Source organism: Trichomonas vaginalis, chromosome V (genome assembly GCF_026262505.1).
Source record: "Trichomonas vaginalis G3 chromosome V, whole genome shotgun sequence".
In the NCBI taxonomy this organism is placed as follows: Eukaryota; Parabasalia; order Trichomonadida; family Trichomonadidae; genus Trichomonas; species Trichomonas vaginalis.
Window position 1 is genome coordinate 5,350,110 of NC_067207.1, and position 19,760 is coordinate 5,369,869.

Consider the following 19,760-nt stretch of genomic DNA (forward strand, 5'->3'; position numbering starts at 1 on the left):
AAAAAAAAATTTGACTATTCTCCACCTTAGGGCAAGCAGTTTATTTTTCGGATCATAGTTTAAGATTTCAAAAAATATTAGTATTGACATGGTACAAATTGTTATCCATTTCCTAAAACAATTTTGAAAAGGACGGTTGATAAAAACGATTATCAAAAATAGTTCTATTTATCATTTCGTATATACCATATTTTTTGATGATTTTTATTTCTTTTTTAATCAAAATTTAACGGACCTCATTGAAATCCTCTAAATTTTCTGGGGAAATGTAAAATCATCTTATCGTTTTTTTTATTTTATTTTATTTGTGTGATAAATGCATTAATACTATTTCTAATAACTAGGGGTTTCGTTTTGCGAAAAAAACGTACAATACGCAATTTCGCTAAAAAAACATTTAGCTAGCAATTTCGACCTTTGACTCCACTCAAGACGTCACTTTTTTAATTTTGCGGTATCATATTTTTGGAAAATCTTTATGAATATTATATAAAAAGTCTCTTTAATATCTATATTTCATATTTTTATCGATTTTTAAAGTTTTTGCGAAAAGTATTCAATTATTTTTGCTATTTGGTCGGGTAAATGTCTGATTTGCGACATTTTCTGATATGATATTCAGATTCTACGTTGATAATAATGCTTATAGAACCCTCTTGCTATTGTGTCAAAATTGCGAAACCGATAGCAAAAATATCTCGCAATATCAAAATTGAGATATTGAGTGAATTATGCATTATAGAGATTAAAAATCTGATTTGTGAAAACATCTCATCAGTTTCTAGCTAATTCAAAAATCTTTACTATCTTATTCGATTAAAATGAAAAGGGAATAGTTTCATTATGCTTTAAATGACAGCCTTATAATATAATCATAGTTTTCGCTCAATATGCAGCATTTTTTTTCGAAATCTATGGTCAATATCCTAAATACTGATTGCTTTGCATTCATATCTCTTACATTTTCTATACCCACATCACTATTCATTGCTATTCCTATCTTTTTCATTTTTGTTTGTTTCTCATAATTTCTCAAAAAACACGATAACTTGATATTTGTAAATATCATACTTTATAACGTAAATAAGAACTTGACCTATTAAGAAAAGCAGTAATGAAAAGAAAATCTGAAATTCATAAAAATTACAAGTTTCTGATGACAATTAGCTTAATTAAACCAGGTACAAGATTATATAATTGTATTTTCTATCCAATTATCCATATAATATCTTATCCAGAAAAAATAACTTGATCAATACCAAATGATTTTTTAACTAGTAAATAAAGTATTTTCTTTACACACACATTGTATATCATAGTTTTTTTTGGTTTCGCAAAACATCCAAAAACAAATATGCTATAAAAGTGACAATTTTAGCAAAACGAAACCCTTATAATAATCGAAATAGTTATTTCGCATGAATAGCCAAGAAAGGACCTAAAGATGGAATAAAAAATATGAATTTAAAGATAATTTTTTTAAAAAAATATTTACAAACAAAACATTAAAGTGTCTTTGATCTGTTGATATCATCCAATCTTTCTTTGGCAGCATCAAGTTTCTTTTGAAATGGGGACCATGCTTTTTTCAACAGATCTATGTTTAATTTAACTTTTTTATCGCGAAGGAAATCATGGCAGACAATATTCGTACACATTGACCTGCTTGAATAGCATTCAAAGGCTCGAATAGAATCCTCATCCTTTAAAATAGAATATTCTGAATTCATAATAGAAAAATATTCAACATCAGCAACATTTGATGCAGTTTCATACCAGTCACGGCACCAGTAATTATATGGCATAACTTCAAACATGGCTGTTGGAAATTCCGGTGAAGTTGGTTTCATCCACAAAACATTGGCCAAACCACTACCATGAAGGCCAATTATTGCTGATGCTGATGTAAAAAGTGAAATCTGCGCATTAATGGCCAGCGATTTTAGATCTACTCTGACAACTTTGCAATAATCACATTCCTTTTTAACAAAGTCTTCAATATCATCAATATTCGTTATATCTCGACTTGAACCCTTTCTTTCTATTATAACTATTGTTGGATTACGTGGATTTAGAATTGTATCTTCTAATTTTTTCACTTTTAGAACGAATTCTCTAAATCCAACACCGTGAGTACGATTATATCTATATCTGAAATTAATCATTTGGTCCGTCATTCGATAAACCGATGGGTCTAAATCAAATTTTTCCAAACCAACAATAGCTCTCTTGAGAGAAAGGTTCCTAGCAAGATTACTAACTCTTCTAGCAGGTATAGAGCTGAACAAATTGCAAAAATCTGTAAATGCGTCAGCTTCATAATCATGTAAAAGGATTAAACGACCTTCTGAAGGGTTTTCACCTTCTATTGTTCGTATCATGTTATAAGTCGGTAGTGCGAAATCAAATAATATATGCCAAAGCATCATGGAATTGTAAAATCTTCCTATAATATAAGAAATTTGGTTAACTTCGAACATTTCTGTGGATTTATTAAATATTTTGTGAGAAACGATCGGTTCAGCATTCAATCGATCACCTTTCCTATCAAATGGAGGAGCTCTTGAACCTGGTATCAAAAAAGGGGTCGGAAATTGATAATAGCATGGTGTTGATACTGTAATACAGTTCTTATAGATGTATACATTTCTCATATCACACCATCTTGTATTGTAATCTTCTCCGTAACATTTCATTTGAGAATATTCTGTGTTTGTATATTCTGCGTTATCGACTGTAATTGGGAAAGCATAACGTGTGCTTTTGGCAATGAGTTTGCTAATTCTGTTATTTATCTTTGGAGGGTTTGGAAAACATAAAAATTTTCCTTTATATATTTCAATTGCTGGTAATAATAGATCAAATGTAATTATCTGTTGATCAATATATGAGTGCGTAAATGCATGATAATCAGCTATTAATGGTTCTTTAAATAAACTTGTTTCGAAGAAAAAATGCTCTAAAACGGAGTAATTAGTTTCATCAAGTATTTGATCCTTGAATGAAATAGTGATTTGGTTAAGATTTGCTTCGATCTTATCGATATTACTGCAAATATTATTTTTATTATCTGAAGAACTGCCAATTTTGCCCGAAACATTTGTTACAAGCATAAATATGAGTTGACCTGATATGAAAAAGATGACCAAAAATATTAATAATGATCGTATCTTCCTCTTGTTAAATATCATATTCATGCATCGAACTAAAATAAGAAAACAGAGAAACAGGTCAATTATATCAAGACCATATGAAGTTGTTAGAGTATTTATGATCTTCAAATATCAGGTTTGAAAAAAATTCAATCCAGAAATTTAGCATTGGATGAGTTTTATATGAATTTTATGGAATACGCATGCTACATACTTATATTCACTGAAAGATTTCTTAAATTTTTTGAATATGATTTTTCTGAGCACAAAAAAGTACGTTGCTAAAATTTGAATATAATGATTGACGAAGAAGAGTGTATCTACAATTTAATACCGAAGCCACCACCGGTCATTGTTAAAGAGCCTCTTCATAAGAGTAAGTTCCAAGATCAAAAACAGTTTTACACTGCAAAGAAACTCAGTCATGCAACAATGGGTCTTCCTCCTGAAAAACTCCGTCAACCACCAAGCCAATATTTAAAGAAAGGAGAACGTACAAAGAAGTTACCACCTAAAGAGCGCGTTATTCCTAAAGGAAACGAAGGATTGACAAAGCCACCAGTTCCAAAGGCAACAGAAACAATTAAAATGAAGTCTCCTACAAAGCACAACTATATTCTTGAAAACTGGAAACAAGCTCCGAAGACAAAGAAGCTTCATCCAGAAAAGCCAGAAACATGGTATACAGATAAGCCTGAATATGGACAAGTTCCAGCTTACTTGGATCGTGTCAAACAAGAAGCTGCAGACGAAGCTGAGTATTGGGATAACGTTCGTGAATCAATGGTTCCAGAAGATACAGAAACACGTTGCCGCCTTCTTTCTGAGGAAGAACGTATTGAAATTCTTAATGGATTGTATGCAAATCTGGCTGAAAATAAGAAACGCTATGCTTCATTAAGCTTCGGTCAAGATAACCTCTCATTCCGTCGTAAGAAGGAAGAGATGGAACGCGAAGCTGCTCAGCTTGAAGCCGATATCAAGACCTTTGAGCGTCCAAATGTTTATATCACAGAAAATTAATTTCTGTTTATTTAAAACAATCTTTAAACTGTGAAATGTCTTCTAATAAAAATCCCTTGCTATTTTAAAACTTACTCTTTCTTTTTCAAAGCCTCAAACAAAGACAACATTTGGAGATTATTTTCAGATCCCACTCTAATTTCAATTGGAGAAATCGGTGCTTTTGGAGAACATTTTTATTCTGCACACTATCATTTGATTCAAGATAAATTAGAATTAAAATTTCGATCGTCACGTTTCTAAAAAAATTCAATGTTCAATTATATTTATCATTATTGCTTTGAAACAAAGCAAATGCCCATTTGGGAAGCATTCCAATATGTGTGGGCTTGCATGCTTGTTGGAAATGCGAAATCGTTAAAAGCAGTCCCGATTGCATTCATAGAAACTTTATTAATTGGTATAACCCCATATTGGCTAAATATATTTGTTTTACGTCACACAGATTCATACGAACTTTATGATCACAGTTTATTATTGTTAATTTTGATTTTTGCAATTCTACAACTTTTCCCAATGAAAATTATTATGCCGCTAAATATGCCATATCTCATATTCATGCATTCAGTCAACGTTATTCGCAGATTTATCTACTGCCACTCACGAGTTATCAACATGCCGCTTTCTTATTCTTTGCCAGCAACTTTATTCATAGCATCAAGCGATTCAATATTATGCTTCGCAGTTTTCAAATTAATGCACAGTTCATATCATAAATATTGCGATCGTTTTGCCTTCGTAAGAAGTTCTTGTGGTTGCTTAGTATATTTTATCACAAGTAAACTTGGATATATAAGTGAGCAGTATAACGCAATACTTGCTGCAGTTATTATTACCTTATTTGATTATATTACAATATTCTACCGATCTTGGATGGAATTGCATCAGCGAATGCGCCGTCGTGAAACTGTTTCTGACTAATCCTTTATATTCTTTCTGTTATTTATATTTTTTTGTGTTGTTTTAAATAAAATATTTTCTGCTTGACAAAAATATTTATTCTGATCATATATTATAAGCTATATTGGAAGTGCTATTCAACGTTAGTTGTCTCATTCCCTAATAGCATATTTTTCGGAAAAAGAATTTGTAATACATCAAAAAATAATAATATGTTTATGTAATAAAGAGAACAATGATATAATTGTGGAATTGCCGCGATATCCTTTCTTTGAACATAGATTGACCTTAATTTTATGAACGATTCTTGAGTTTGATTGAGAAGAAACTTAATCTTTAAAAACGAACTGTATGACAATGTTACAATGCATGATTGGGGCACGAATATATTCGTATTACCTATTAACTTTGCCTTAATAATTGAAATTTCATTATTTTATGAATAAATCTGTTAGATCAATTCTACTACTTTGGTTGTGGTCTGTACATGCAGCGTATATAGTCTAATTGGCAGAAATCAAAAATTTCAATAGTTCTTGGAGAACAATGCAAAATAAAAATGTGACATTTATTAAAAATTTTATTCTGATATCGTAATAATTTTGAGCTGCATCAAACAAATAGGAAAAAGTATTTGAACAATTTGCTTACAAAATTTTAGGATGATAAAAGTGACGCTATGTTAGTTAACTTCACCTCCGATATAAGATGTTTCTTTCATAAATAAATCTTGTGAGCTTTAATATGAAGTGATCGATTTTGACACGATCAAAACCACCTAATTTGAGAGAAGAATGGTCGAATTCATTGAAAATAAATTATTTGTTCACTTTCATAGTATGGCGACAACCTACTACGACGAGAAATCCGGTTTCAGGATGCAGATCCACTTCGAGCCAACACTTGGCGACAACTTCGAGGCTATTGTCAATGAATACAAGCCAAAGGTTGCTCAGGCTCTCGAATTAATCAAGAGAATGGAAAACGGTGAAATTGTTAACCACACAGAAGTTAAGGAGGAGAGTGAAGATCGTATGGTCGATCACTACAACCTCCGTATGGAGAAGGAGCTTGTCAAGGGCAAATCTCTTGCTCACACTCTCGCTATGTGGGAGGAAGCCAAGAAGTTTGCTGAGGATGTCATGACGGGCGTTATCAAGACATCCGCTGGCAAGAAGTACGAGTCCATCATCTTCAACGGTATCGGTGGCTCCTATCTTGGCCCACTCATGCTCATCATTGCTAAGTACGGCATGGACTTCAACACAACAGCCGGCCTTCCAATGAAGATCTACTTCATCTCCAACACAGATTCCGACATGTTCCACCAGATCACATCCAACATCAACGTCGATGCTTCCATCATGGTCCACCTTTCCAAGTCTGGCTCCACATCCGAGACAGCTGGTAACACACAGACATGGATGAAGCTCTGCCGTGACAGAAATCTCGTCCTCGGTGAGCACAACGCTGCCGTCACAATCAAGGACTCACTCCTTGACAAGATCGCTCATGAGAACAAGTTCATCCGCACATGGCACATGGAGATCGACACTGGTGGCCGTACATCAGTTTGCTCCGCCATCGGCTTCGTCCCATACGCTTTCGCTCGCTGCGACTTCGGCGAATTCATCAAGGGTATGTCATACATGGACACACTCACACGCGCTGAAGGCGAGAACCCAGCTGCTTTACTCGCTACAGCCATCGATGCTAACAACCACAAGGTTGGCCACCGCAACATGATCGTTCTCTGCTACAACGAGTTCATGAGAGAGTACGCCCACTATCTTCAGCAGCTTTACATGGAATCCCTTGGTAAGCAGTACAAGGTTGACGGCACAGAGGCTAGACAAGGCCAGACAGTCTTCGGTGGTGTCGGCACTGGCGAACAGCACTCCTTCATGCAGCAGGTTCAGAAGGGTATCGCTGATAACTTCGTCCGCATGATCTACTTCGAGAAGAGAGAGCACGATTACGTCAACGAGCAGGCTGGCTCCATGGGCAGACAGCTCCTCGCCTTCCTTATGGGCACACAGAAGGCTCTCATCCAGAACAAGAGATCATTCGCTACATCAACATTCCGCGAGAGAAACGAGTTCACATTCGGTATGATGATCGCTCTTGAAGAGAGAGTTGTCACATTCCTCGCTTCATTCTTCGGAATCAACGCTTACGATCAACCCGGAGTTCAGGACGGAAAGAAGGCTGCTACAGGCGTTAACGCTACATCCAAGAAGATCGTCGCTGGCCTCGAGAAGATCGAAGGCAAGCTCTCTGGCTACACAGAAGACATCTTAAAGGCTCTCGGCTTCGAAGATGTCCCATACGAAGCTGAAGACGTCCTCAACGATATCGTCAAGAACATCAACGTTGAAGAGTCATATCCAACACTCAAGGGTGTCATCAAGGCTGATAACCACTGGTGCTCAAAGTGCAAGCACTACTATTTCGACTTCTCTAAATAAACAGCTTTCATTATGATCGATCTTTTCTAATTACATTGATTTTTTATATGTTTCTTTTAATCTATTATATCTATTCTTTATATGTATTAGAGTAGGATGATTATTCCTTTCGTTTCTGTTTGTTCTTGTCACAGAATCAAATAATAATGAAATTTAATATGTTGGATCAATGCTTTTGATAAGTATCACATTCGAAATCAAACTAGTCAATATCATTTTTACGATGTGTTATGCTGGATTAACTTAGATTTAATATTTGATGAAGATATATTTGTTAATTCAAAAATATTTTTAAAAAAAATGTATGTGTAAATACAATGGGTTTAAATCTGGTTTTCTAAAAATTGTTATTTAGAAAGGAATCTGCTGTATTTTCATAATGAAAAAATTTATTCCTTGGAAAGGCGCTGAGCGTTGCGCTGTTCGAGCTTCTCAAGTCTGAGCTTGAGGAAGAGAGGAACACGGTTGCGGCGGACGTTGACGTTACGTGGGCGGACAACGTGGCGGTGGACAGCGCAGGAAACGCAGTAGTACTGCTTCTGGTATGTCTTTGGAAGCTCGTAGCCTTGGTAGATGCAAGCATCGGAAACATCCTTAGCTGATGAAGCATCGACCATATTCTTGATGGCGAAACGTGTGATAGCCTTATCCTTTGGGACTTGGCGACCGCAGTTCATGCAGTTGACTGTTCTTGTATGGCCACGGTTCATCTTGGAACGGCCGTGATTCCTCCTCTTGACGGGCATTAGAAAGGCGCTCCTATCGTCACTTTTTACTTCTTGTCTCCACATTTTTAAACACAACCAAAATAAGTAGATTTACCTTCTCATGTTTATACCGTTCCAAAATTCTATTTCCAAATTACTCTGATTTAGAATGAAATTGATTGAAATCTGAGATTGAGCAATATCCCATATGCATTCATAATATATACATGCATTTTTGCAATGTTTTGATAGAAGATCTCACTGAAACTCGATATTTAAGAATTGATATTTTTGATTCTATGAAAATTGACTCTATTTCTTAGGTCTATACTTAATTTCGCATAAAATGTTAATCCAGTGTTTTTGATTCATTATTTTAATAAGAAATGTTTTTGGCTTTGATTTCGTTTTTCAGGGCTCCTCCTTATGGAGCAATGCGTGGTGGTATGCTTGATTATCAATCATTTAAACATGTTGTTAAAGCAAATAAAACTGAAAAACTCGAAATTAAAAATCCAGACGTTACAATTATTTTCAAACCTAATCCAGCCGTTGAAATTGAAGCTTATCTTATTGTAAATGGTCGAGAAATCAAGGCTGGCAATATATTTCCTTCAAAAAATCGATTTGGATTCCATTCAAGTGAATTTAATTGCTCATATAAACTAAAATCACGAGTTGAAACAGAAATTGAATTTTATATTCTAAAAGATGCCAATTTCTGTGAATTAGTCTTCTTTTCTACTCATGAAGGAGAAAGTTTTGTTGCATCAAACGTAGATTTTGGTAATATCACAGTACATGGCGAAACAGTATGCTTCATACATCATCCGCCAATGCCAGTTGAGTTTACAGCCGTTACTGTTGGTACTGGATTCATGTTAGAGCAATATATCAAAAATTCCAATCCAAAATCATTCTTTTCAACACAATCATACCATAATATTACAAATCCCTACGCAGCTTTCACATTTACACACTTTGATATCAAAAGAGATTCAACATTTACATATATAGCAAATATAGAAGGAAATAGAAGTGGAATTTCTCTAAGATTCGAACACTCCGAGAGAAATTTCTTTATTACGAATCATATTATTGAAATTGTTCAAATTCCAGAAGATGCTTTTCTTCCTTTACCAACTTCTACACCTGTAATGCCAAAACGGACGCCATTTAAGACACCTGCTAAAACATTAGTCCCTAGAACTGCAGATTTAGGTGGCGGAGGAGATCTTGAAGATGATGACGAGCCAAGAGTAAATGAAAGATACCAAGCATCAGGAAAACGCCGTAGAAATAGTAATACTCTGCTAATACTCATCTTTATAATGATTATTTTAATTACCATTATAATTACCGGTGTAGTCTTATTCCTTACCTATTTGAATAAGAAAACAATCGGAGAAGAAGATGCTCCGCTATTGCCGATCCAAAGCCATCAGTTTATCTTCGTTCCACAGCCTCAACCCGAAAATTAAGTTTTATTACTTATTATTTTGTATGTATTTCATAAAGTTGTAACTATATAGCACATTTTCGAACTTTTTAATATATCTTTTTTACTCCAAGCTTGAAATCGAATTCAAAATAGATTTATTCATTGGATCATAGTCCATTTTCTTAATATTATTGATCTCTATCATTTGTATGCTATGAATATATGGTTCATTCTGCTTATTTTTCAATCTCTAATTATAAAACGTGACGAGTCATCGTCCTCAAAATTGTTCAAGCAAAATTTCCATGCAAACTATTAGAGAATTAGTTGACTACGCTCCAATAGCAGAGGATATTGGTAAATCATTCATAATTGGCTATGGTGCAGGCACTGCTTGCGGTCTTGTTGTTGGATTCAGCCGTAATCACGACAATCTTCCTTTAATTACATTAAATGACACATTAAATTGCATCGAAAAGTACTCTGGCGAGTTTGGTTATACATTTGGCATTGCAGCTGGTCTCCACACATTATCTTGTCAATTATCAAAGAATCTTAAACCAATCCAGAAGCACGCAATTGCTGGTGGTGTTGCCGGAACATTCATCGGTTCTCACTGGGGAATGAAAGGAGCCATTGGCGGCGGAGTTGTTGGTGCAGCCCTTGGTGCTGGTTATGGATATGCCTCAACCAACCCAGAACTTCTTAAGTACTTTACAAAATAAGTATTTTCTTACTTTCTGTTATAAGAATTTATAGATTTTATAATAATCTAAAAAAATTAGAGTTAAATCATATATATTTTTTACTTTAAAACTTCTATTTAAGTTGAAACATGTAAAGAAATATAATGAATTGATTATATGCAGAACAAATATTTTGTCATAAGAAATTAACCAAAAATAGCTTTCAATTGCTGCTTTTTTAGTTTACTTAAGAGTAATTTAAAAGGTTTTAACAGTCAGAAACAAAGAAATAAAAAAAAATGAAATCAGATATTTAGGAATTCATCAAGTAAGAATTAATTTAAGTTATGGTTTATTGACTATGGATTTTTGGTTTTAGAAAATAAAACTTATTTGGTCTGTAAAATAATATCAGCAAATTTGTTTATGGCTTTTGTTTAAAGTAATTTTAAAAAATATCTGAGCTCTTTTAGAAGCCGCAGACTGTTGGGCGGACACCAGAGAAGACCTTTCTAGCAGCAGCTGTTGGGGCGCGGATGGACTGCTTAAGGATTGGGAACTTAATATTCTCGTGTGTGAACTGAGAAATGTTCTTGTGGACGAGATCCTTATCAGCAACTTCAGCGACCTTGATGATTGAGATGTTGTCGGCTGTTGTGTCGTGTGTGCCGGCAAGTTCAGCTAACATCTTTGTAACAGCACCCTCTGTTGTTGTATCACGGTACTCTTTGTAAACGTTGTGGTGGTTGCGAGTTGAGCGGTATGAGAGCCAGATGCCGTAGTTCTTTACGCGTGTTGGCTCTGGTTCGATAACATGCTTAACAGCAAGAACTTCACCGTGAGCCTTCTTCAGACGGGCGATGCGCTGAGCGACTGTCCAGAATTTAGATTTGGCGATAACCTCATCTGGAGCAAAAACCTGAACACGGACTGCTGGTGGGTTGGCGATTTCCTTTGTTGGGTATGGTCTGCCAATGACAAGATACTGCTTAAGAGACATCCTGATAAAAGGACCGGCCACAGCCGATAGAAACCGTTCATGAGAAAACCGCAAAATGCCTTTTTGATCATTTTCTGATTTTGATTTCGGATTTGATATTATTATACATTCTTCTTTCTTTAGCAAAACAAACATGAGAATTATTTGAAATTCGATTTCCACTAATTCTTGTTTAGACTAATTGTTTTTAAATAAGGTAACATAGTATAATAAAATTGTTGCTTCATTTTGTTGATCTAGTATGATTTGTTTTCATATCTAGTTGAATATTGATTAATTTCTTGTTATGTCCTATGAACAGGTATTTTCAGCCATAAAAATGCTATTCATGTGATTGTACCTTTCAAGTATCAATTCAAACATGAGATATCGAATGTGTTTTCAGAATGAAATAATATAAGTAAAAATCTTAACAGACAATAAGTTCTATTGATAGGTATTGATAGACATTTTGGTTGTTGAGATTTGAAAAAGTTCATTAATTTTGAAAGAATAAATAAACAAAACAATTTAATAAATTACTGTGCAGCTTGTTCGCATGCATTACGAAGAGCAGATAAGATATTTTCGTTTGTTGGAAGTCCGATATCAATTCCAAATTCACTAAAAACATTTGCAACTTTGAATGCAAACTGTTCCTCGTTCTCTTCTTCCTCTTCTTCAACTCCAAAATATTCTGCAGCATCTGCAAGCATCTTTTCTTGTCTATCTCTGAGAGATTGGATCAAGAAACAGTAGTTTTCATCACTGAATTCCTCTTCTTCATCATTTTCGCTATTGTTTTCATCTGAATTCTGTTCGTTTTTGTATTCAACATTATAATCTTTGCAAATTTGTTCAAATTCTTCATCTGATGGAGGAGGATATGTAGCAATCCATCCAGCATTGATAAGATCTCGTGTAAAAGGTGGATATTGTTCAGCACGCTCAATAACTGACTGTGGAATTAAAGTTCCTGAAACAGAAGATAAAGCTTCTCCGAAAAGTAGATATAAAGTAAGTTTAAGTGTTTTTTCTTTTGATACAGGTGTATTTTTAATGCTAATTTTAGTTAAGGAAGGCATATTTAAAAAATTCTTGAAATTTGCAATTTCTGTGTTGTCTGCAATAAATGTTGTAACGTTTGGTAATAATGGCATATTTTCAGCTGACTTAAAATCTGTTCTTGATAGGTTAAACGTTTTTATTAAATTTGAACTTTTCTTAAACTCAGGTAGAGTGAAAACTGTTTCAATAGGAAATTTTTGTGAATGAAAAGAAAGTTCTCCTGTCTTATGCATGAGCTTGATTCGCATCTTGATAATATCAGCTGAAGAATTCATTTTTATTTGTCACTTTTTCAGCGCCAAATTTCTCCATCTCTGATAATAGGACTGTCATACAATTTAAATCCGAAAAACTCTATCATTCTTGATGGTTGTATCTATTTGATCTAATCCAGCATATTTAATGCTAGATTGTTACTATTGATTTCATATTGTATCGAAATAATGGCAATATGCATATAATATTATAGGATATTAATCATAAACTACTATGCATGACTATCTGTAGATTTGATCATTCGAAATGAACTTGATTTTTCTTTCCGGAATATTTGAATAGATAAGATACCTTTTGTCATTGTCTCATTTTCAAGAAACACTATTTTGGTGCATTTCGGTACTAAGATAATGCTGAAATTGCAATATTTATTTCCTGTATTGAAAATCTATGAATATCAATATGATTTCAGAAGGTGTTTCAAGAGTATACTTCCCATACATTGCAAATGTACATTGCATTTAAGAAAAAACAGCTAATAAAAATTGGTGAAGAAAGAAATATGATTTATCCATAAAAATTCAAATAGATTTGGAATAAAGAGAGAATAAAGCATCAACAAATGATTCTACTCTTAAGATATTTGACTGATTCAAACGATCGGTAATTCCAAAAATGATGACGTTTGACAATATCAAACCTCACAATTATTTGAGACGGATAGGAATAATTAATGGAAATTAAAAGTCGATTTCTTGAAGATATGAAATCTATTTGAGATATTTAGCATATGATATTTGTTAATAAAATTTTGGATCAAAAATTGAGACTATTTTCAATATTTTGGATCACAAAATAATTTGATACTTTTGTTTATCTTCTGGAATACAATGAAAAATAATTTTTAGTAATTAACAAAAAACTGACACCTCAAAAAATATGGAATTCTCAGCAAAACGTGCCTGGCTCATTATTGCTAGTTTAGCTGCTGCAGTAGGTTATGTATTAATAGTTCTTTTAAGAGCTGAAGCCAAATATAAAGCTTATCTCGCAATTATTGCTATAATAGTAAACATGATGATAAAATTTAGTTCTTTCTCATTCCAAGGATGCTACGAAAAGATGGCGATATCAGGAGAAGTCCAGCAATTCCGCTGGCTGCTGATAACAATCATTGTCGTAAATTTATTTGTCTCAGTTCTCAAATACTTCCCTCAGTACGAGCCGCTGTTCCTCAGGAACCTCCACCAAGGGTATTTCGACCAGTCACAGCCCGTCGGAGTGAAGACAATCGTCGGTTCCCTGATCTTCGGAGTCGGAATGCAGCTTTCTTCCGGCTGCATACTTGGCATGTTCACAGGAATCGGAGATGGTTCCCCGAGGTCATTCATCGCAATCGCGACTTGCATTGTCGGATCTACAGTTGGAACTTTGGATTCTGTCTACTCCTGGTATACAGGACTCCAGAGGAGCACTAAGCCAATGAAGATACACTTCGGTATCATGCTCGCGATACTTATTGGATTAATCCTGATAACTTTCGCGGCAGAACGCATCGTAATGGGTTACAAGAAGACATATGAAGCCCCTGTCAACCTTCTCCTCAACGAAAACATTGAAAAACCAAGTCATATCAAGGAAATTATTCTTAAGGTCGTTCAAGTCGGAACCGCACTTATTGCAGGGGGTGGCCTTGGTGTCTTCTACCTTTTGTACGGATCGATGGTGAATTTGGAGGAAGGAATACCTGTATTCGGTGCAAGGATTCTTCAGGTCTGCGGATTGCATCCGGAGTCTTGGTTGTACTTCAGCGGAAAGGTAATCCCTGAGAATCTCCTCTCAAACACTTCGATCATCGTAAATATCGGACTGATTATCGGTTCTTTCATCGCAAGTACGATAATGGGAACCTTCGGAAATGTCGAGAAATCGGATGCCGTGGCCTGTATCAAAGGAGCGATTGGAGGATTCTTAGTTGGCTTATCTTCTCGAATTTCGAATGGTTGCACCGTCAGCATTGTTATAGGAGGCATGGCCTCATCTTCAATGCACGGAATCTTGTGGCTAGTTGGCTCTATTATCGGTTGCTTCGCAACATTGAAATTAACTCAGTTAGTTACGATGAAGAAGAAGACTTCTGATGACGTAGCCGCTTACGCTGTTATCCCGTGAACAAGTTTATCATTATGTTTGTTTTATATGTAAAAAAATTTACATTTTCGTTAATTATGGGTTTTTGTGTTGAGTTTTTTGTTTTAACTGTTTTACAGTTGTCTAAGTTGTAACTTTCAAAGGGAAAATATTTGTAATCGTTGAAAATTTTGAAATTTGCGATTTTAAAAAATCGAAAAGATACTGCAATTTTGGGCTTGTTGAAGCTATCTAATGAAAACAAATGCACCTGGAGCAGCAGAAAGCTGTGATATTCTTACTAACGCTCCCTTTTAGCAACGAGTACCAATGACGGCAGTTGGCATCATACTTGCACTCACAATTTTGAAAGAAATGATTTAAGACAAAAGTTAATCAGTACATAATGTATATTAATATTATCCCAAATTTTAAAAAAATTATTTCATTCAAAATTTTTAATATTTTCTTTTGGCTTGATTTCAATGTGATTACTATTTACTGGATATGTATTAATAAAATTTAACTTCAGATTCAAATTTTAAATTGATCTCGATAATTTTCATAAAATCAATCAGAAAAACATATATGGCTCACTATGATCTTATTTCGTAGATCAAAAAAATTGATGACGCTTAAAAGATTTCCATGATTTTAAATTCAAATAGGAGCAATCATTAAATTAACTCCTTTTACCATTAAAACAGACCATAACATCACTATGTAAGAAACATATCTTATTGTACTAAAGCTCATTTCCCAGATATGTCTAATGAAAAACTGGATGGACTCCTCTTCACTGTGCATCAAAAAAATTCTTCAAAATTTGAACCTCTAAAAGTACTTTTTTCCCTATGATTGAAATGATATTTTGCTGAATAAACATTATGAAAGCAGATATTCGTCATTATTTGTCTTTCTGCTATTTCAGAAATAATAATTGATATCCCATGGAAGATCAAAGTAAAAGTAAGACAGAAACTACTTAAAAGTTTTATGTACAAAAATACAGTAAATAATGTGAAGAAAATTCTATAAAAACTTTAAAACTAATCAACAAAAATAAAAATAATATAATAACTCAAGATCCAACAGGCATTGCTGCTTCTTCTAAGATCTGGAAGACAGGAATATCTCCCTGGAAAGCAGCATATCCTAAAACAAGTTTTTGTCTGTCACCTTTTTCGACTTCTTTTGACAGTTTATTAATTCTTTCTGCAACTTCATCTCTTTTGAGATAAGGATCCAATCTCTTCTTGAGAAGCATCTCTACACTACCAAGTTTATCAGGTGTGTTCTCAGGAAGGTCTTCGCCAAGCAAACAATGCCTCCAAATGCTCAAATTTTCTTTTAATCTATCGTCACTTTTTTCTAAAAGTGACAAACAGACTGACCAATCAGGAATCAATTGTATTGGGACATTGAAGACCTTTCTGTTTGATTTATATACTCTTTCTATGAAATTAATGTCTCCTGCGAACAAGTTTGGAACTGCTGCTGCAATTCCAGCCGCGCATTGGTCATCCATGAAGTTTTCCATGCAGAACTTCCATAATGCGGCTGATGTATTGTAGCAGCCTCTTCTGAAACAGAATGTAGCAATGTAAGCAGCGAGATTTTGGAATGCACCTGCAGCTTCACCGACAAAGATAGTTTTTGTAGGTTTAAAGTTGGTAGGTAGTGTTTGCTGAAGGATCCAAGTTAATCTGAGAGCTAAATCTGTTGCAACATTAAATTCACGTTGGAATAAGGCAACATTGCATGCTGGATAGAGTAATTGAGGGCAGAATGGCTCGATTGGAAGTATTTGTAAGGCATCTTGGATGATTGATCCTTGTACTCTGAGTTCTTCGAGTTTTGCAAATTGTTTCTTGCAAGACAAGCCGTATTCAGTAAATGTGACCTCAAATTTATCTCCAGGGAGTTCTCTGACTCTGTATGATGAAGAAACAACGCTTGGCCACTCACGTCTTCTGTTGATAAATTTGTTATAAGGAGCACTTTTTGGAATTTTTGCGGCATCTGCGAATGCTTGCTCATCGTATCGATCTATAAGCTCTTGTGCCACATTGAATTTCAAACGATCGTTTATTTCGCGCTTTGGTGCATTATGTGTTTCTCTCTTCTTCTGTTGTTGCATAAGTTCCATAAATTCAGCATCAATGTCTTTCTCTTTTGGCTCATCTTGTTTTGGTTTCGAAGGAGGTGGTGGTGGAGTATTCTGAATTACTGGGGCTGGAGGAATATAAATTTCCTTTTTCTCCTCGCCTTCGTCATCTTCCTCACCTCCCTCGTAATCTGAGCTTGACATTAATGCAGCAAATGGATTATCATCGTCAGATGAACTCATTTTTTTTTAGGGGGGATATTTTCACGGGGAAATAAACCAATAAAACAATGAAAACAAGAGCATTACTTTACTACTTGCAAAATATTCGTGCTTAATTTGTCCTTTCACATGGTTCAAATAACAGCGAAAATTATAAATGGTGAAACAGCTCTTTATAATGCAGTAGATCATATTAGTAAAACAACAATCGATCTTCTTATTTCACATAACGCGGTGGACAAAATGTATCTGAAGAAATTGCATTTATATCATAGCAATTAAAGATTGTAAAGAAACAGTAGAACTCCTTGTTTCACATGGTACAAAATTAATCTTAATAGATTTTACCGTAATAAAAAAAATATGCAAATTCAAAATGTATCATTATAAGTATATATATCTTCAAACAATAATACAGAAATGAAGTCATAACAAATATTAATTATGCAGATATTTCGTAACTCAAAAAAATGTTGAAGTTGTCTTCTTTGTATCACAGGTTTTGTATTATATTTATACTTAACTCTAAAAGTGCCCAATTAAAATACAATTGGCTGAAAAAAAAATATTAAGAAACAAGAAGAAAGCAAAATAAAGTAGTATAATAGTTCAGAATGGATAATTTGAATAAGCAAGTGTTGCATGGACTGATTGGGATGAAATGGATGATCGATCGATCTGCAGGTGAATCTCGAAACAAATTATCAGGATTGATATAAACTCTAGATTCATGATTCTGGATTTCAATGTATTCAATAGCATTACATACAGTAAAGAAATAGTTTTGAATCGTGCGAACTGTTGGTGGAAATCTGACATATTTCGTGATGCTATTAAATGCAAATGCAGCAATCCAAATAAGTTCAACGCCATTAGGAACTACAATGTATTTCTCGTTTCGGTTTGGAGGCCAATAATACAAAATGGTCTGATCTTTTGAAAACAAAACTCCATCGATATCTTTGAAATTTCGATTTAAATCGGATACTTTAATACTCTTTATAGTATAAAGAACATCGAATGATTGAAGAGGAGAAACTTCCTGAAGCGAAGATGGTAAATAGACATTTTCAACTTTTGTTTGAAAGAATACATCATTACCTATTTTCAATAAGGCGTCATTAAATGAAACATTGACTAAATTCGTGAAGTGTTGGAATGCTAAATCAGCAATATTATCAAATCCATACGTACTGTGTGCAAAGTTCGTTGTCATATATGTAAAGAATGTTTGGATTAGAAAAACAGCTGTGAGAAAGGTATCTTATTCCTCTTCCTACAATAACAGAGCTGAGATTAGAAATATTGTAAAAGTATGTATCAGTATATGTAATAGACATATTTCTATTTGTTGTAAAGATGTATAATGATTGATTTACTTCATAATAAGTGGAATAGTATTCTTGATGAATATAATTAATGTAAATTGGTTTGCTTATGCCAACAAATGCATACTCACCTTTTTCAAATGTTGAATCGGCTTGATTATCGTATCGAAATATTGAAATATTAATATAGGGTAAATTTGGAGTTGGTGATGCATACATTATGTTGTAAACTTGCGTAACTGTTTGAGGAATCAATAAATGTTGCAAAAAACATATATTATTCGTAGAGGAGTCAAAAAAACTAGTTACACCATACGGGACAGAATATATTGGAGATTTTTTCGCCGAAGGATATGTCATTAATGTCGTAAAATTCCTATCATAAAGTACGCCATCAAGAACTGAAAAATATTGATGATTTGGATCTATTGTAAACTCTTCAAGTGTATATTGCCAATCAAATGAGCCTTTTGGTGAAATATTTTTCAAATTAAAAGGAATATGAAAAGTTTTAAGTTTTGTAGAATGAATGACACTATTGCCTATGCTAATAATTGAATCAGGAAGTTCAAGTGTTTCTAGATTAGTATAGTTCCTGAAAGCTTCATCTACAACGTTTAGTACGTCGCCATAAACTAAAACATGAACGGCAGTCGAATTATACTCTGGTGGGCCTTTTACTGTTGGCCCAGAGTTGATGATTAGCGTCGAATTTGATTCTATAAAAGTCCACGTCAAGGTTTAAATGTTAAAAATCTCTCATAAAAAATATTAAAATCTTTTATCGTTTTCTGATTTTTGACGTGTAAATCGACAGATTGCATTGAAAAAAATAGATCTGGATGTCAAGCAAAGAACGCGAGTTCCTTGAGCAAGTCATTCCGATTTTCGCAATTGATATCTTAGATTAACGTTAGTTGTGTATTGGCATAAAAATAGAACTTGATCTTCCATTATTTTCCAAAATTTTGAATCTCAGATGGCGAATAATAACTTTGGACTCACAGTTAGCGTGCATATGCATTAATTTCGTTGATTTGCATATATTTCAGCTTCCTGTTATTAAATTCATCAAAATAACGTAATTTTTGTCAGCAGATGAAGAAATTTCAAATTATAGTAAATGATATGATAAGCATCATGATTTCTGATAGAAATTAGAATTAAAATTACTCGCGCCATTAAATTGAATGCTTTTTCAAACATTTGAAAACTTGCTGCGAAATATAAAGTTTGTTGCTTTCATATTTCTTATTAAGAAGACATAAATATAATATGTGTTATCAAAAGCCGCAATATTTCATCCATTCAAAAATTTTTAATATACCGTAGG

The 19,760-nt window shown here is 34.0% G+C and overlaps 11 protein-coding genes across 11 annotated transcripts; 5 read left to right on the plus strand and 6 right to left on the minus strand.

Annotated features, from left to right (window-relative positions):
- Positions 1 to 1,505: 1,505 nt before the first annotated feature.
- Positions 1,506 to 3,113, minus strand: TVAGG3_0282560 (glycosyltransferase 61 family; the record flags this gene model as incomplete). The annotated part of the gene is made up of 1 exon (XM_001323479.1): positions 1,506 to 3,113. One exon carries the CDS (start codon positions 3,111 to 3,113, stop codon positions 1,506 to 1,508), a length of 1,608 nt encoding a protein of 535 aa, XP_001323514.1.
- A 336-nt stretch (positions 3,114 to 3,449) lies between these two features.
- Positions 3,450 to 4,175, plus strand: TVAGG3_0282570 (enkurin family; the record flags this gene model as incomplete). Its single annotated transcript, XM_001323478.1, has 1 exon — positions 3,450 to 4,175. One exon carries the CDS (start codon positions 3,450 to 3,452, stop codon positions 4,173 to 4,175), a length of 726 nt encoding a protein of 241 aa, XP_001323513.1.
- Positions 4,176 to 5,867: 1,692 nt separating this feature from the next.
- TVAGG3_0282580 (glucose-6-phosphate isomerase family protein) lies at positions 5,868 to 7,573 on the plus strand (the record flags this gene model as incomplete). The annotated part of the gene is made up of 1 exon (XM_001323477.2): positions 5,915 to 7,543. One exon carries the CDS (start codon positions 5,915 to 5,917, stop codon positions 7,541 to 7,543), a length of 1,629 nt encoding a protein of 542 aa, XP_001323512.1.
- Positions 7,574 to 7,850: 277 nt separating this feature from the next.
- On the minus strand, positions 7,851 to 8,296 carry TVAGG3_0282590 (Chain a 40s Ribosomal Protein S26; the record flags this gene model as incomplete). Its single annotated transcript, XM_001323476.2, has 1 exon — positions 7,933 to 8,289. The coding sequence occupies one exon, from the start codon at positions 8,287 to 8,289 to the stop codon at positions 7,933 to 7,935; it is 357 nt and encodes a 118-aa protein (XP_001323511.1).
- Positions 8,297 to 8,636: 340 nt separating this feature from the next.
- TVAGG3_0282600 (uncharacterized protein) lies at positions 8,637 to 9,784 on the plus strand (the record flags this gene model as incomplete). Its single annotated transcript, XM_001323475.1, has 1 exon — positions 8,637 to 9,731. One exon carries the CDS (start codon positions 8,637 to 8,639, stop codon positions 9,729 to 9,731), a length of 1,095 nt encoding a protein of 364 aa, XP_001323510.1.
- A 201-nt stretch (positions 9,785 to 9,985) lies between these two features.
- TVAGG3_0282610 (uncharacterized protein) lies at positions 9,986 to 10,486 on the plus strand (the record flags this gene model as incomplete). The annotated part of the gene is made up of 1 exon (XM_001323474.2): positions 9,997 to 10,416. One exon carries the CDS (start codon positions 9,997 to 9,999, stop codon positions 10,414 to 10,416), a length of 420 nt encoding a protein of 139 aa, XP_001323509.1.
- Positions 10,487 to 10,742: 256 nt separating this feature from the next.
- On the minus strand, positions 10,743 to 11,389 carry TVAGG3_0282620 (structural constituent of ribosome; the record flags this gene model as incomplete). Its single annotated transcript, XM_001323473.2, has 1 exon — positions 10,847 to 11,377. The coding sequence occupies one exon, from the start codon at positions 11,375 to 11,377 to the stop codon at positions 10,847 to 10,849; it is 531 nt and encodes a 176-aa protein (XP_001323508.2).
- A 506-nt stretch (positions 11,390 to 11,895) lies between these two features.
- On the minus strand, positions 11,896 to 12,699 carry TVAGG3_0282630 (ribonuclease inhibitor domain-containing protein; the record flags this gene model as incomplete). The annotated part of the gene is made up of 1 exon (XM_001323472.1): positions 11,896 to 12,699. The coding sequence occupies one exon, from the start codon at positions 12,697 to 12,699 to the stop codon at positions 11,896 to 11,898; it is 804 nt and encodes a 267-aa protein (XP_001323507.1).
- A 213-nt stretch (positions 12,700 to 12,912) lies between these two features.
- On the plus strand, positions 12,913 to 15,115 carry TVAGG3_0282640 (sulfur transport; the record flags this gene model as incomplete). The annotated part of the gene is made up of 1 exon (XM_001323471.2): positions 13,580 to 14,812. The coding sequence occupies one exon, from the start codon at positions 13,580 to 13,582 to the stop codon at positions 14,810 to 14,812; it is 1,233 nt and encodes a 410-aa protein (XP_001323506.1).
- Positions 15,116 to 15,811: 696 nt separating this feature from the next.
- On the minus strand, positions 15,812 to 17,437 carry TVAGG3_0282650 (uncharacterized protein; the record flags this gene model as incomplete). Its single annotated transcript, XM_001323470.1, has 1 exon — positions 15,852 to 17,120. One exon carries the CDS (start codon positions 17,118 to 17,120, stop codon positions 15,852 to 15,854), a length of 1,269 nt encoding a protein of 422 aa, XP_001323505.1.
- A 128-nt stretch (positions 17,438 to 17,565) lies between these two features.
- Positions 17,566 to 19,186, minus strand: TVAGG3_0282660 (ribonuclease inhibitor domain-containing protein; the record flags this gene model as incomplete). The annotated part of the gene is made up of 1 exon (XM_001323469.1): positions 17,668 to 18,315. One exon carries the CDS (start codon positions 18,313 to 18,315, stop codon positions 17,668 to 17,670), a length of 648 nt encoding a protein of 215 aa, XP_001323504.1.
- Positions 19,187 to 19,760: the final 574 nt, after the last annotated feature.